The sequence below is a fragment of the Pelodiscus sinensis genome, chromosome 2 (genome assembly GCF_052426305.1).
Source record: "Pelodiscus sinensis isolate ZL-2025 chromosome 2, ASM5242630v1, whole genome shotgun sequence".
In the NCBI taxonomy this organism is placed as follows: domain Eukaryota; kingdom Metazoa; phylum Chordata; order Testudines; family Trionychidae; genus Pelodiscus; species Pelodiscus sinensis.
In genome coordinates, this window is record NC_143053.1 from 258,264,691 (window position 1) to 258,279,426 (window position 14,736).

General features: G+C 67.5%; 1 protein-coding gene across 4 annotated transcripts in view; it reads left to right on the forward strand.

Annotated features, from left to right (window-relative positions):
• NBEAL2 (neurobeachin like 2) overlaps positions 1 to 14,736 on the forward strand; it is a 184,664-nt gene that overhangs the window by 157,065 nt on the left and 12,863 nt on the right. For all 4 annotated transcript variants that reach the window (XM_089776846.1, XM_089776843.1, XM_089776845.1 and 1 more), the window contains 14 exons: positions 2,965 to 3,060; positions 4,051 to 4,175; positions 4,803 to 4,943; positions 5,784 to 5,914; positions 7,549 to 7,658; positions 7,788 to 7,905; positions 8,004 to 8,101; positions 8,305 to 8,421; positions 8,672 to 8,761; positions 9,412 to 9,521; positions 9,906 to 10,078; positions 10,511 to 10,605; positions 11,366 to 11,482; positions 14,468 to 14,629. In XM_089776846.1, coding sequence (XP_089632972.1) covers positions 2,965 to 3,060; positions 4,051 to 4,175; positions 4,803 to 4,943; positions 5,784 to 5,914; positions 7,549 to 7,658; positions 7,788 to 7,905; positions 8,004 to 8,101; positions 8,305 to 8,421; positions 8,672 to 8,761; positions 9,412 to 9,521; positions 9,906 to 10,078; positions 10,511 to 10,605; positions 11,366 to 11,482; positions 14,468 to 14,629 — 1,683 coding nt within the window. The remainder of the gene's footprint in view (positions 1 to 2,964; positions 3,061 to 4,050; positions 4,176 to 4,802; positions 4,944 to 5,783; positions 5,915 to 7,548; positions 7,659 to 7,787; positions 7,906 to 8,003; positions 8,102 to 8,304; positions 8,422 to 8,671; positions 8,762 to 9,411; positions 9,522 to 9,905; positions 10,079 to 10,510; positions 10,606 to 11,365; positions 11,483 to 14,467; positions 14,630 to 14,736) is intronic.

The following is a 14,736-nucleotide window of genomic DNA, read 5'->3' on the forward strand; positions in this document are numbered from 1 at the left end:
CATTCCCTCGCGATTCCCCTTCGCTCCCCCAGCATTCCCCTGCGATTCCCCTTTGCCCCCCAGCACCCCCCCACGATTCCCCTTCGCCCCCCCAGCACCCCCCCGCGATTCCCCTTCGCCCCCCCAGCACCCCCCCACGATTCCCCTTCACCCCCCAGCATTCCCTCGCGATTCCCCTTCACCCCCCCACCACCCTCCTATGATTCCCCTTTGCCCCCCAGCACCCTCCCGATTCCCCTTCGCCTCCCCCAGCATTCCCTCGCGATTCCCCTTCGCCTCCCCCAGCACCCCCCCTATGATTCCCCTTTGCCCCCCCAGCACCCTCCTATGATTCCCCTTCACCCCCCAGCACCCTCCCGATTCCCCTTTGCCCCCCAGCACCCTCCCGATTCCCCTTTGCCCCCCCAGCACCCTCCTATGATTCCCCTTCACCCCCCAGCACCCTTCCGATTCCCCTTCGCCCCCCCAGCACCCTCCCGATTCCCCTTTGCCCCCCCAGCACCCCCCTATGATTTCCCTTCACCCCCCAGCATCCTCCCGATTCCCCTTTGCCCCCCCAGCACCCCTCTATGATTCCCCTTCACCCCCCAGCACCCTCCCACGATTCCCCTTCGCCCCCCAGCACCCTCCCACGATTCCCCTTTGCCCCCCCAGCAGCCCCCCACGATTCCCCTTTGCCCCCCCAGCACCCTCCCGATTCCCCTTCGCCTCCCCCAGCATTCCCCCACGATTCCCCTTCGCCCCCCCAGCATTCCCCCGCGATTCCCCTTTGCCCCCCAGCACGCCCCTATGATTCCCCTTCACCCCCCAGCACCCTCCCGATTCCCCTTCACCCCCCAGCACGCCCCTATGATTCCCCTTCACCCCCCAGCACCCTCCCGATTCCCCTTCACCCCCCAGCACCCCCCTATGATTCCCCTTCACCCCCCAGCACCCTCCCGATTCCCCTTTGCCCTCCCAGCACCCCCCTATGATTCCCCTTTGCCCCCCAGCACCCTCCCGATTCCCCTTCGCCCCCCCAGCACCCCCCTATGATTCCCCTTTGCCCCCCCAGCACCCCCCTATGATTCCCCTTTGCCCCCCAGCACCCCCCTATGATTCCCCTTCGGCCCCCCAGCACCCCCCTATGATTCCCCTTCGCCCCCCAGCACCCTCCCGATTCCCCTTTGCCCCCCCAGCACCCGCCTATGATTCCCCTTTGCCCCCCAGCACCCTCCCGATTCCCCTTCGCCCCCCCAGCACCCCCCTATGATTCCCCTTTGCCCCCCAGCACCCCCCTATGATTCCCCTTTGCCCCCCAGCACCCCCCTATGATTGCCCTTCGGCCCCCCAGCACCCCCTATGATTCCCCTTCGCCCCCCAGCACCCTCCCGATTCCCCTTTGCCCCCCCAGCACCCGCCTATGATTCCCCTTTGCCCCCCAGCACCCTCCCGATTCCCCTTCGCCTCCCCAGCATTCCCCCGCGATTCCCCTTCGCCTCCCCCAGCACCCTCCCGATTCCCCTTCGCCTCCCCCAGCACCCTCCCGATTCCCCTTCGCCTCCCCAGCATTCCCCCGCGATTCCCCTTCGCCTCCCCCAGCACCCCCCCACGATTCCCCTTCGCCCCCCAAGATTCCCTCGCGATTCCCCTTCGCCTCCCCCAGCACCCCCCACGATTCCCCTTCGCCTCCCCCAGCATTCCCCTGCGATTCCCCTTCGCCCCCCAGCATTCCCCGCGATTCCCCTTCGCCTCCCCCAGCACCCCCCACGATTCCCCTTCGCCTCCCCCAGCATTCCCCTGCGATTCCCCTTCGCCTCCCCCAGCACCCCCCACGATTCCCCTTCGCCTACCCCAGCATTCCCCTGCGATTCCCCTTCGCCCCCCCAGCATTCCCCCGTGATTCCCTTTTGCCCCCCCAGCACCCCCCTATGATTCCCCTTTGCCCCCCAGCACCCTCCCGATTCCCCTTCGCCTCCCCCAGCATTCCCTCGCGATTCCCCTTCGCCCCCCCAGCATTCCCCCGCGATTCCCCTTTGCCCCCCAGCACCCTCCTATGATTCCCCTTCACCCCCCAGCACCCTCCCGATTCCCCTTCACCCCCCAGCACCCTCCCGATTCCCCTTCACCCCCCAGCATCCCCCCACGATTCCCCTTCGCCCACCAGCATTCCCTTGCGATTCCCCTTCACCCCCCCAGCACCCCCCCGCGATTCCCCTTCACCCCCCCAGCATCCCCCCACGATTCCCCTTCGCCCACCAGCATTCCCTTGCGATTCCCCTTCACCCCCCCAGCACCCCCCCGCGATTCCCCTTCACCCCCCAGCATCCCCCCACGATTCCCCTTCGCCCCCCCAGCATTCCCTTGCGATTCCCCTTCACCCCCCCAGCACCCCCCCGCGATTCCCCTTCACCCCCCAGCACCCCCCCACGATTCCCCTTCGCCCCCCAGCATTCCCCCGCGATTCCCCTTTGCCCCCCAGCACCCCCCCGCGATTCCCCTTCGCCCCCCAGCACCCCCCCACTATTCCCCTTTGCCCCCCAGCACCCCCCACGATTCCCCTTCGCCCCCCCAGCATTCCCCCGCGATTCCCCTTTGCCCCCCAGTACCCCCCTACGATTCCACTTCACCACCCAGCAGCCCCCCATGATTCCCCTTTGCCCCCCAGCACCCCCCCACGATTCCCCTTCGCCCCCCCCAGCATTCCCTCGCGATTCCCCTTGGCCCCCCCAGCATTCCCTCGCGATTCCCCTTTGCCCCCCAGCACCCCCCACGATTCCCCTTCGCCCCCCAGCACCCCTCCACAATTCCCCTTTGTCTCCCCCATGATTCCCCTTGGGGGCCCCCCCCAGACATCTCTCCCGCGATTCCCCTTGGCCCCCCCCTGCCGTCTCCGCCGCGATTCCCCTTGGCCCCCCGCCACGATTCTCCCTCCCCCCGCCGCCATCTGCACGGCCTGTTTCAGCGCCGCCGTCTCTCGCCCAGAAATGGGTCTACAGGGAGATCTCCAACTTCGAGTACCTGATGCAGCTGAACACGATCGCCGGACGCACCTACAACGACCTGTCTCAGTACCCTGTGGTGAGCGCGCCCGCCGGGCCCTTCCCCTCAGCCCTGCCCTGCTGGCTCCGCCACCCAGAGACCCAGGACCCGGCTTTACTCCTCCCGCCACGAGCCGAGGGGCAGGTCTCCTTCCCCCCGTCCCTACCGCTTGCATGGCCTCGCACCTGCCACTGACAGCATGTCCCCCCGCTCTAGCTGGCTCTGGCGCCCGTGTTGGAGCGCTGCCTCTGCCCTCCGCCTGCCCGCTTCTTGAGCCGCTCCAGAGCTGATGCCTGGGTCTGTGCCGGAGCCGCAGGCGAACGGAGACGGCTTGTCTGCCACGGCCCGGGGCACATGTGTGCTCAGAGCGGCCCCTCCGCTGACTTTCCGTGGCTTTGCCTGTTCCCCGCGCTCCCCCCCGGGGCTGGCGGCGCGGCGTGGGCCCTCGGCCGAGCCCGGCTCCCCCAACCCGGTGTGGCTATTACCAGGCCGCCCTTCCCAGGGTCGCTCCTGCGTGGTCTCGGCAGCGCTCTGGCAGAGGTCTGAATGACTGGCTCTCCAAATGCGAGAGAGCCCAGCGGGCGCAAGGTTGCTCACAGCCGGCTCTAGCACCCGGCGCTGCTGCTGCCGACCGGCGCCCAGCCTGCCATTGGGCCTGCCGGAAGCCGTTGGATCGGCTGTCGGGACGCAGGCCTTGACTAAACCGCGAGCCTGTTGCGCGGCTGCGGTGGGGTGGCGCCGGCAGGCCAGCCGGGTGGGGCATCTCTGCGCCAGGTGCTGTACAAACCTACAGCGATCACCAGGCTCCTCCTCACCGGCCCAGAGACCAGCCACGGCAGCTGGACGCCTGCTCTGGCTCTCTCGGGGGGTGGAGAATGGCTGGCAGTCCCTCTGAGCCGCCTGGCCCGCCCCAGTCCCGTGCTCCGGGGAGGACGGTCCATTGCCCGCTCCCCTGGGTGTGGAGGCCCCGCAGCAGGCCGGGCCCCGTCGGGAGCGTGCTAGCCTCTGACTGGCCTCTCTCCCGCGTAGTTCCCTTGGGTCCTGCAGGACTACGTCTCCGAGACGCTGGACCTGAGCGACCCGGCCGTGTTCCGGGACCTCTCCAAGCCCATCGGGGTGGCCAACGAGAGACACGCCAAGGACGTGAAGGAGAAGTGAGTGGCTGCCCCTGGGGGGCTGCGCTTGGACTCGCACAGAGCAGCAGGCCGGGGGGCTGGGCTCGGAGGGTCCCAGCGGCTAGAGAATGTGGCCTGGACATAGGGGCCTGACCCCAGCACATGGGACGGCCGAGGCTTAGTCAGGCATGGCTGGCGGATCGTGGCTGCCTCCCGTCTCTGAGTGACGGAGCTGGGATCCCAGAGGGGCCTTGGTAGGGGCTCCCCATGAGCTGTGTGGGGCGCAGAGGGCTCTGGTGGTGGGGTTAGCCCCTGGGGGGAGCAGACGTGGCTCTGAGGAGCTCCCGAGGGCAGCCCGTGCCGAGAGGCCGTGCGTCAGGTTGTCTCGTGCTTTGGGACGGCCGAGAGGCGCTTGGGGAAGGGAGTTTGCTCTGCGCTCTTGCTCGGGGCTCAGGAGAGGCCCCGGGCCTCCAGAACTGTTGCTCCTGCCCTTCCCGGGTGCAGCCAGGCCGGGGAGGGGTGTGCTGGTGAGGCCAGGCCGGCTCCGCCCTCCCCGATGCAATCTGTCAGCCCCTCAGCCCGGCCGGGGCGAGTGCCGCACTGCCTCCCCGCTGGGATTCCCTCCCTCCCACCCGCGGCTCATCCTCCGCTCCGGTCCGTGCCTAGGTACGAGAGCTTTGAGGACCCCACGGGCATGATCGACAAGTTCCACTACGGCACCCACTACTCCAACGCGGCGGGGGTGATGCACTACATGATCCGGACCGAGCCCTTCACCACCCTGCACATCCAGCTGCAGAGCGGCCGGTAAGACCCCTCCGGACTCACCCCCGAGAGCTCCGTTCCCGTGCCTCGCTCTTAAACCGTCCCGGTGCCCAGGGAGCTCCCCTCCTTCCTGTCTCGGCAAGGCCCTGGGGCTGGAGCTCAGGAGGGAAGGGGCTTTATTCCTCGCTCTGCTCTTGGGCAAACCCGTCCCCGCCCTGTGCCTCGGTTTCCCCAACTGTACAGTGGGTGCAGTACCGCCGTGACGTGCTGGTGAAAGCATTAGACCAGTGGTCCCCAACCTTCAGTGGCTGCCGGGCGCCATGGGGCAGGGCCGCTCACATGCCGGGCATCTGGGGGCAGGGTCGCTCACGCGCTGCGCTTCCGGGGTTGGGGCCACGCATGTGCCACGCGCTGGGGGTAGAGGCCGCCCTCACGCCCTGAGCCCAGGGCTGGCACTACACATTGGGGACCACTGCATTAGACGATATTTATCCCTCATTGCAAAATGTATCCCAGGGCCAGTTCTAGGCCTGGCCTCAGACGAAGCCGGGCGAGGGTGCGGCCGGCCTGTGGCCCACTGGGGCTGGGTGATCGTGGGCGAGGGGGGTTATCCGGCACGAAGAAAGCAAGAGGCCTAGAGATGCAGCCGTGTGGCAAAAGGGAACCCAGGAGCCGCTGGACCGGAGGAAACGCGGCGTGTTCTTGGCCGTCTGGGCGCCCGGGGCGGGACCGTGGGGCCCATTGCCATCTCAGGGCTACGGAGCTGCAGGAAGGGACTCGCTGGAGTCTCCCGGTGCTCCGTGGCGGCGCTGAAGCTCCAGTTCTCCGGCGTGCCAGTCCAGTGCCGTCGTCACGTGGCTGAACCTCGCTCTCTTGCCGCAGGTTTGACTGCTCGGACCGCCAGTTTCACTCGGTGCCCGCGGCGTGGCAGGCGCGCATGGAGAACCCGGTGGACGTGAAGGAGCTGATCCCCGAGTTCTTCTACTTCACGGACTTCTTGGAGAACCAGAACGGTAAAGGGAGTTCCCGGAGCGGCCTGGGTCTTGAGCCAGGGGAGAGGCCCCCCCTTCTGTGACTCCACTTCAGCTGATCTCTCTGGGGCGGAGAGGTGACTCACAGGCAGATTGTCCCCACCCCGGCCTGGTCTCTAGGCCCCTGGCATGCCGCTGTGGCCTCTCACAGTCTCGCGCAGTGTTGTGCCTGAGCCGGCGGGGGCTCCATGCCCCAGAGCTCTGTGCTCTTCCCTACTGGGCTCTACGCAGAGCAGGGATGTAGGATGCACTCCCAGGAGGCCTGCCTGGAGCTGGAGGCTGGTGTGTGATCTATGGGGGCCCACCCCTCTGGCAGGCAGCCAGGTGAGCCACCCTGCCCTGAAGCATCCAGTGCTGTTGGCCCCAGGGTTGGGAGGCTGTTGATCTATTCTAACCAGACCCAGGTCATGGGATGTGGTGGAGCGGGTCATGAGCCACCCAGGCCGTGGGAGGTGGCAGAGCGGGTCTTGAGCCGCCCGGGTTGTGAGCCGCCCGTGCCGTGGGAGGTGGCGGAGCGGGTCGTGAGCCGCCCGGGCCGTGGGACGTGGCAGAGCGGGTCGTGAGCCGCCAAGGCGGTGGGAGGTGGCGGAGCGGGTCGTGAGCCGCCAAGGCGGTGGGAGGTGGCGGAGCGGGTCGTGAGCCGCCCGGGCCGTGGGAGGTGGCGGAGCGGGTCGAGAGCCGCCAAGGCGGTGGGAGGTGGCGGAGCGGGTCGTGAGCCGCCAAGGCGGTGGGAGGTGGCGGAGCGGGTCGTGAGCCGCCCGGGCCGTGGGAGGTGGCGGAGCGGGTCGTGAGCCGCCAAGGCGGTGGGAGGTGGCGGAGCGGGTCGTGAGCTGCCAAGGCGGTGGGAGGTGGCGGAGCGGGTCGAGAGCCGCCCGGGCCGTGGGAGGTGGCGGAGCGGGTCGAGAGCCGCCCGGGCCGTGGGAGGTGGCGGAGCGGGTCGAGAGCCGCCCGGGCCGTGGGAGGTGGCGGAGCGGGTCGTGAGCCGCCCGGGCCGTGGGAGGTGGCGGAGCGGGTCGTGAGCCGCCCGGGCCGTGGGAGGTGGCGGAGCGGGTCGAGAGCCGCCCGGGCCGTGGGAGGTGGCGGAGCGGGTCGAGAGCCGCCCGGGCCGTGGGAGGTGGCGGAGCGGGTCGTGAGCCGCCCGGGCCGTGGGAGGTGGCGGAGCGGGTCGAGAGCCGCCCGGGCCGTGGGAGGTGGCGGAGCGGGTCGAGAGCCGCCCGGGCCGTGGGAGGTGGCGGAGCGGGTCGTGAGCCGCCCGGGCCGTGGGAGGTGGCGGAGCGGGTCGTGAGCCGCCCGGGCCGTGGGAGGTGGCGGAGCGGGTCGTGAGCCGCCCGGGCCGTGGGAGGTGGCGGAGCGGGTCGTGAGCCGCCCGGGCCGTGGGAGGTGGCGGAGCGGGTCGAGAGCCGCCCGGGCCGTGGGAGGTGGCGGAGCGGGTCGTGAGCCGCCCGGGCCGTGGGAGGTGGCGGAGCGGGTCGTGAGCCGCCCGGGCCGTGGGAGGTGGCGGAGCGGGTCGTGAGCCGCCCGGGCCGTGGGAGGTGGCGGAGCGGGTCGTGAGCCGCCCGGGCCGTGGGAGGTGACGGAGCGGGTCGTGAGCCCCTCTGCTATGTCGTGTTCCTTAGGCTTCGACCTGGGCTGCCTGCAGATGTCCAACGACAAGGTGAGCGACGTGGTGCTCCCCAAGTGGGCGACGTCCCCGGAGGATTTCATCCACAAGCACCGGAAAGCGCTGGTAAGGGCCTGCCTGGCACCCTGCTCCATTGCCCCCCACTTGTGGGGCAGAGATCCTGGGCTTGCTCTGATGGGCGGCCCAGGCCCGTGGCTCCCTGTGGCTCCCAATGCCCCGCCCTCTCCCCCACAGGAGTCGGAACACGTGTCTGCCCACCTGCACGAGTGGATCGACCTGATCTTCGGCTACAAGCAGCGGGGCCCGGCCGCCGTCGAGGCGCTCAACGTCTTCTACTACTGCACCTACGAGGGTGAGGTGCCGGGCCGGGCCTGGGCTGGGGGCAGGTTCCCTGCATGCGCCTGCCGCTCACGGCTCCCTGCCGCCCTGCTTCCCCCTCTCGCTCCCCAGGGGCCGTCGACCTGGACGCCATCGCCGACGAGACGCAGCGGAAGGCTCTGGAAGGCATCATCAGCAACTTCGGGCAGACCCCCTGCCAGCTCCTCAAGGTACCAGGAGCCGGGGGTGCCCTGACAGGCCCTACGGACAGAGCGTCCCCTCCCCCGGCCAGGGCAGGGCCACCCCCCCCCCCCGTACCCTTTGGCCGGTTGCCCTTTGCTTCCTCTCTCTTCCCGGGGGGCTGGGCCCTGCGATCCCATTCGGGGCGAGGATTCAGCCTCTCCCTGCTCACTGGCGTCTCCCCTCCTGACAGGAACCTCACCCAGTGCGCCTCTCAGCCGAAAACGCCGCCCGCAGGGTGGCCCGGCTCGACACCTACTCCCCCGACGTCTTCGAGAACCTCCACCAGCTCAAGTCCTTCTTCGTCGAGGTGAGCACTCTCCTCCCCCGGCCACGGGGCCCCCCAGGAGAGAGCACGAGGGAATCCTCCCCCATGGGGGGGGGCGAACGAGAGGGGGAGAGATGGGGGGCAGTAGCCGGAGAGGAGCCACGGAGGGAGGGCAGACGAGGGTTCCAGGGAGAACGTGCCGTTACCTGGCTCTGTGGGGCGGGGACTCCGTTGTGGGTTTGTACAGCGCCTAGCGCGACCTGGTCCTGATCCGCTCTGTTCTCTCCCGCAGGGGATCAGCGACGGCGTCCCGCTGGTGCAGGCCGTGGTCCCCAAGAACCAGGCCCATTCCTTCATCACGCAGGGCTCCCCGGACGTGCTGGTGAGCGCCGTAGGAGGGCGGGGGGCTCGTCGGCAGTGCATTCAGGGGCTCAGCTCGGTGGGTCTGTAGCCCCCCCAGCCAGCACCGATGGGGGCACCTCTGTTAGGTGTCCGCTTTCCCCCGTCAGCCCGATGCACTCAGCACAGCGGCTGGCCGACTGGCGGGGCCGCAGCTGAGGCACGGCGCCATCGAAGGGACTTGCCTGGGGCCACACGGAGGATCAGTGGCAGAATTGGCCGCTGGGTCACCTGGCTCCCAGCCCAGGGCCATAACCCCGAGCCCGGCCTTCCACTCTCCCCTTTCCAGCACTCGTGTGGGGGACGCTCCTTCCTGCAGCCAGCCCCTGAGCCCGTAGGGGGGCCGGCGTCGCCCGGGGCTCCGGCTGCTCCGAGCTGCCATGCCGGCTTATGAAGCGGTGATTTGCCCTGCCGATGCGATTTGCCTCGGGTCACTAGGGAGGCCCGGACCCAGCTGGTAGTTGGCGCCGACGCCCTGAAATCCCGCAGTGTGGCGGGGCGGTCGCCTTGCTGCCCGGCCAGAGCTTTGCCTGCCGAGCGAGGCGCGACGGTGAGGTTCTGGCCCGCCCCGGGGCGCTCTCCCGGGCGTGGGGCTGGGACCCTGCCCGTCTGGACCTTCCTCTCCTTCCCTAGGTGACGGTGAGCGCCAATGGCCTGCTGGGGACCCACGGCTGGCTGCCCTACGACAAGAACATCTCCAACTACTTCAGCTTCACCAAAGACCCCACCGTCACCAACGCCAAGTGAGTCCGGGCCTGGCTGCTCCTGGCCGGGAGGCTTGGTCCCCGGGGAGTCTGCCCCAAACCCGCTCCCCTGTGCCGTAGGCATCCCCACGGAGCCCCCCTCCCTTCTTCCAGCAGCTCCAAACCCTCCCTGACCAGCCTGCTCTTTCCTGGCCTAGCCCCACGGCCCAGTCCTTGGAGCCCCTGGCCGGGTCTCCTCTTCGTCCAGTCCCTTGATCTCCGGCCATAGGCAGCCCTGGCTGAATGCCTTGGGGGGGGCGCTCCCTGCTTCGGACCCTCTGCCGCGCTGGCTGCCGCTGAGTGCCAACGGGCAGGCGGCGCTCCAGGGCGCTGCTCCGTCACCATGGTCCTGACGGCGCTCACCTCTCCTGTCTCCTCCGCCAGGGCCCAGCGCGTCCTCTCCGGCCCCTTCGCCCCGGGGGCGGAGCTGTCGGCCAGGACGCTGACCGTCTCGCCCGACGGGAAGCTGCTCTTCAGCGGGGGGCACTGGGACAACAGCCTGCGGGTCACGGCGCTGAGCAAGGGGAAGGTCGTCGGGCACATCGCCAGGCACATAGGTACGGGACTCGCGCCGCGGCTCCTGCACCGTCCTTCCAGGGGCCCGGCGCTCCGGGCACCTCCGCCCTCTGCCCCGCTGAGGAGCCGTGCAGGGGCCAGCGGGCGGCACCAGGACCCTGGCAGAGTCTCAATGCTTCGGCCAGCAGACGCCCAGTCCCCCCTTGTCCTTGGCAGCGCGTCTCTTGGGGGACCCCGCTGTGTTGGGGCGAGGAGTCCCCAACCGGAGGACCGTGGGGGGTTGAGAGACGCGGTGCCAGCTCTCCCAGCAGTCTCTAGCATCCACCCCTCCAGGGCCTGCGGGCTCTGCTCGGGACTCCAGCGAAGGGGACCAGGCCGGGGGCCCTCACAGGCCTGGGAAAGGGGCTCGGTGGAGGTGGGGGCCGCGGGGGTCGGCGTCTCAGAAGCCTCGTCTCCCCTCCCCCTCCTTGCAGATGTGGTCACCTGCCTGGCGCTCGACCTGTGCGGAATCTACCTCATTTCGGGCTCCCGGGACACCACCTGCATGGTCTGGCGGGTCCTGCAGCAGGTGAGGGGGGCCCGGCTCCACGTCGTAGCCCGGGGCCGTGTCCGAGGGGCCCCTGGGCGGCTGGGGACTTCACTCGCAGGGAGGGGGGAGGGCTGGTCCCTGGGGCTCACTCCGGGGCGAGGAGAAGCTACTGTGTGCTCTGAGGGCGCTGACAGCCGGCCTGCCCCGGAGGGTCTTCCCAGCCTTCGAGAGCAGCCTGGGTGCGCTTGGGTGACCTGGCTGGGGGTGTGGAACTGCTCCCCCGCAGCTTTGCCAGGGCCCCTCAATCCTGACCTACAGAACAGCCAGCCCTGGGCCCGGGCCCCGTCCTGCCCTGCCCCTGCCATGCCAGCCCAGGGCCTCCACACCCAGCTCTGACCAGGGCCAGCCCCCTCATGCCTGGCCCAGCCCCGGCCTCTCCTGAGCACAGGTGGCACCTCCCTCCTAGCTTTGTGGCCGTTCTGTGCCGGGCCTGGCTGCCTCCTGGCGGCGAGGATAAGAACGTGCCGGGCTCGGCTGAATCGGCTCTGAGCTCCGCTCCCCACCTGCATGGAGCCCCTGCAGTATCTCGCCCCTCGGCCCGGCAAATGAGGCCATGTGTACTGCTCCAGCCTCACTTGGCCTGCGCTTTGCCAGCCGCACCAGGGGCTTCCCGGCCCCAGCCTTGAGCTAGGTCTGTCCCCTCGCCTGCTGCCTCTGTGCCTTTGCCGGCCAGATCCTCAGCTGCCCCGCGGAGACCAGTGGCTCAGGATCTGACCCGTGTCCCCTGGTGTCTCTCCAGGGAGGGTTCTCCAGCAACCTGGCTCCCAAACCCGTCCAGGTCCTGTACGGCCACGACGCCGAGGTCACGTGCGTGGCCATCAACACCGAGCTGGACATGGCTGTGTCGGGGTCCCAGGTGAGGCTGGGACCTGCTGCGTGGTGGGGAGGGGAGGGCGGAAGTGCAACAAGAGTTTGCTGCGGTGCCAGGCAGCTGGGCCCCATTAGATATGCCCCTTGGCTCCGGCACGTCTCCATTCTCCATTCTGTACTGAGCTAACCCTGGGCTCTTTCCAGATCAGTTCGTAACGTGAACGGTGTCTCTGCGGTCAGGATGCTTGGTTACTCCTCACCCCTTAACCGCGTTCCCGTACGCTGCAGCAGTTACCTCCGGCTGGGACGGCACCCCTAGGCGCCCCAGGGGACAATACAAGTCACCAGACTCTTTTACTCAATTTGAATCCTCGTGTCTCTAGCGCCCAACATAGCCATGGGCCAGCGAGGCGAGTGACGGGGCTGCCCGAGCTCCCCTCCTGCATCTCCTCGGGCTGCAGGATTGTCGTAACCATGACGCTCTCCCCGGATAGGAGAGTGTGGCTACCTGGGCTGGGGTACCTAGGGTTTGCAGGAGAACCGGAGCGGCACTTTGGTTGGCTGCAGAGGGCGCACACGGTTCTCGCCATCAGCGAGGGGCGTGGGAGTGTAAATGACTAACCAGTTCACCCCCCCGCGGATGCTTATTGGTTAATGGTGCCGGTTACACACAGTGAAGGCTCCTTCCCGGGAGCCGGGCGGGTGGGGGTGGGCGGCCCCCTTCTCGGGGAGGTTTGGCTGCAGGCGCTGCAGTGTAAAGCTTACTTGAGTTTTAGACTGTCGCACAGTGCTTTTTTGTGACCGGCACCTCCGGTCAGAGCGTACCTGGAAAGAACAGAGCGTCCCAGCACCTCTGTACGCAAATGTCCGACAACTGGCTGGGCTGCGTGTCTTAAAGGAGCTGCATCTCTTAAAAGGGCAATGCCGGCCCCACACGTTTTTTTTTTTATTTTTTTTTGCTCAACAACTTTTCCCCTAGAGTACCAGCACCTCCCTCCCCGCTCCTCCCCAGCATGGGTAACGGTGTAATGGTGGAGATTTAGCTGTGTGTATGTGTCCCTTTAGTAATCCCGGGAGGGAAGAATCTACATGGCTGGAATCTACATGGCTGGTAACCATGGCTGGATACTAGAACTGGGAGGGACCTCGAGAGGTCATTGAGTCCAGTCCCCTGCCCTCACGGCAGGGCCCAGTACTGTCTAGACCATCCCTGATAGACAGTTATCTAACCTATGTCTCCTGGGATGCCCGTAGAGTCCCTATCGGCCACTGCTTGCCCACCACTGGCCTACCACAGTCCCCCTTCCGGGGCTGCTCCCAGGAGGCCAGACGTGTGCTGGTCCATCGGGCCGGGATTACGTAGGAGAGGATTCCGCTAGCATGAGTCCAAGGCCCCAGTTGGCTCTGCTACGGCTGATCCGCTGGGCCTGGCCGGCCATACTGCCAGTTCCTCTAGTCTGAGCTACGGGAGAGCCAGGCACCCGACAGCTGCACGTATTACAGAGCCAAAGGGAAATCCAGTCTGACATGAAATCTGCCCCGGCTTCAGCCCTGGAAGCAGGCGTCCCTCGGCCAGGGGTTCCAGCAGCTTTCACAGGGCTCGGATCAGTTTGGGGGTTCCCCGGGGCGCTTTATATATTCTGCTTTCGGGGCTTCGTAGCGGGGCCGTGCGCTGATTTGGAACAGAGCCGCTGTTTTCTCTGACTCGCTGCCACCGGCAGCCAGCGGGTGGCGCTGTGGCACAACAAATGGCTTCCCCCCTGCCCCTCTCCCAGGTGTTGAGGTTTCTTTCGGGATCCCCGCTTAATAGGAGCCCCCGTTATGAGCAGGGATCTCGCCCTTTCCCAGCCAACTCGGGGATGAGTCCAGAGTCAGTCCCGTGCTTGTACATTTCAACGTTCCTTCTGGGTGTGCAGTGTGGGGAGGGCCCATGGTTAGCCGAGAGCCTGTCCCCTCGCCCACCTCCTGGTTTGGGGAGAGCCCCGTTTACACAGAGCCCGGCAGACGTCAGTCCAGTAAAAGATCACCGCCCCGGCTTGGTCTCTGTGCTTCTAGTGCAACAGTGAACCCCCCGAATCCTTCTCTTACTGCCCAGGGGACCCCGATTTACCAGGCAAACAAACGGGTGGGTGAAAACGCGGCTGTGAGTTTGGGGGCCAACAGGCAGTGTGCCCGGTTTTGCCTTCCGTCTCTCACAGCGAATTATTGACACCCAACCTCCCCGCCTCCCTCCTGGCCAGTTGTGGGTGACTTGGTGTAAGAAAGCGGGTGTCACTTTGCCTTTGGAGCGAAGCCAAGAGGGGAGACCGGTGTTACCCACCTAGGCAAAAATCCCTCCATTTCTCCCTGGGCCATTTTATCGTCTCGTCCAGAGGTGCTGGAATGGGGGGGGCTGCCGCACCCCCTGGCTTGAAGTGGTTTCGGTCACATCCGAGCTTTACAGTTTGGGGCAGTCTCAGCACCCCGCCTGTACACACAGCTCCAGGGTCTCCCACCCTTACCCGCTCTGTCAGTCCTATTTACGCGTGGACTTTCCTCCCTAGGCAGACACTATGAGCGCAGGGGAGTGACTGCTTTGTGACTAGCTGTGGGTCTCTGCCTGCTGCCCCTCTGCAGGGGTCCGAGGCCACCTACAGCTCCCTGTATTTGGGCTGGTGATAGGTGCCAGCGTCCTGGGGCGTGACTGGGGCATTGGAGCTTCCTGCAGGACTTGGCGGCACCCTGGCCTGTCCTGGCTCCACCTCGCCAGTGTCCGGGAGTTTGTCCAGCTTTGGGGGTGTTTGTCTTGCTCCCAGGACCCCTCTTTGTGGGAGGCCGGGGGGAGAACAACCGGAAACCTGCCCGGCGGCGATGAGATGGAGCCTTGACCCAGCTGGAAGGGCAGTGGTCCAGCATCCTCGGGACAGGTGGAGAATAAGGCTGGGGTTTTCAGAGGCCCAGGGGGATTAGGCACGCAGTGCCCATGGTGGCAAATGGGAGCACAGCGCCCCGTTGCCACGGTGACAGTCGAAAGGCCTTGTCGTTCTGGCAGGACGGCACCATCATCGTCCACACCATCCGCCGGGGCCAGTTCATGACGTCCATCAGACCGCCCTGCGAGAGCTCGCTGCCCGCCACCGTGGCAAACCTCGCCGTGGGCCCGGAGGGGCAGATCGTCGTCCAGACCACCGTGGCGGGGCGAGCCGCCCTGAAGGTGAGTGGGCCAGGCCGGGCGTGGCCTTTCCCCGTCGGACGCCCCCTGCGGGCAAGACCGGGCGTCGCAGACACGCTCCCCAACCCGTCAGGGTGCAGCGGTGGCGC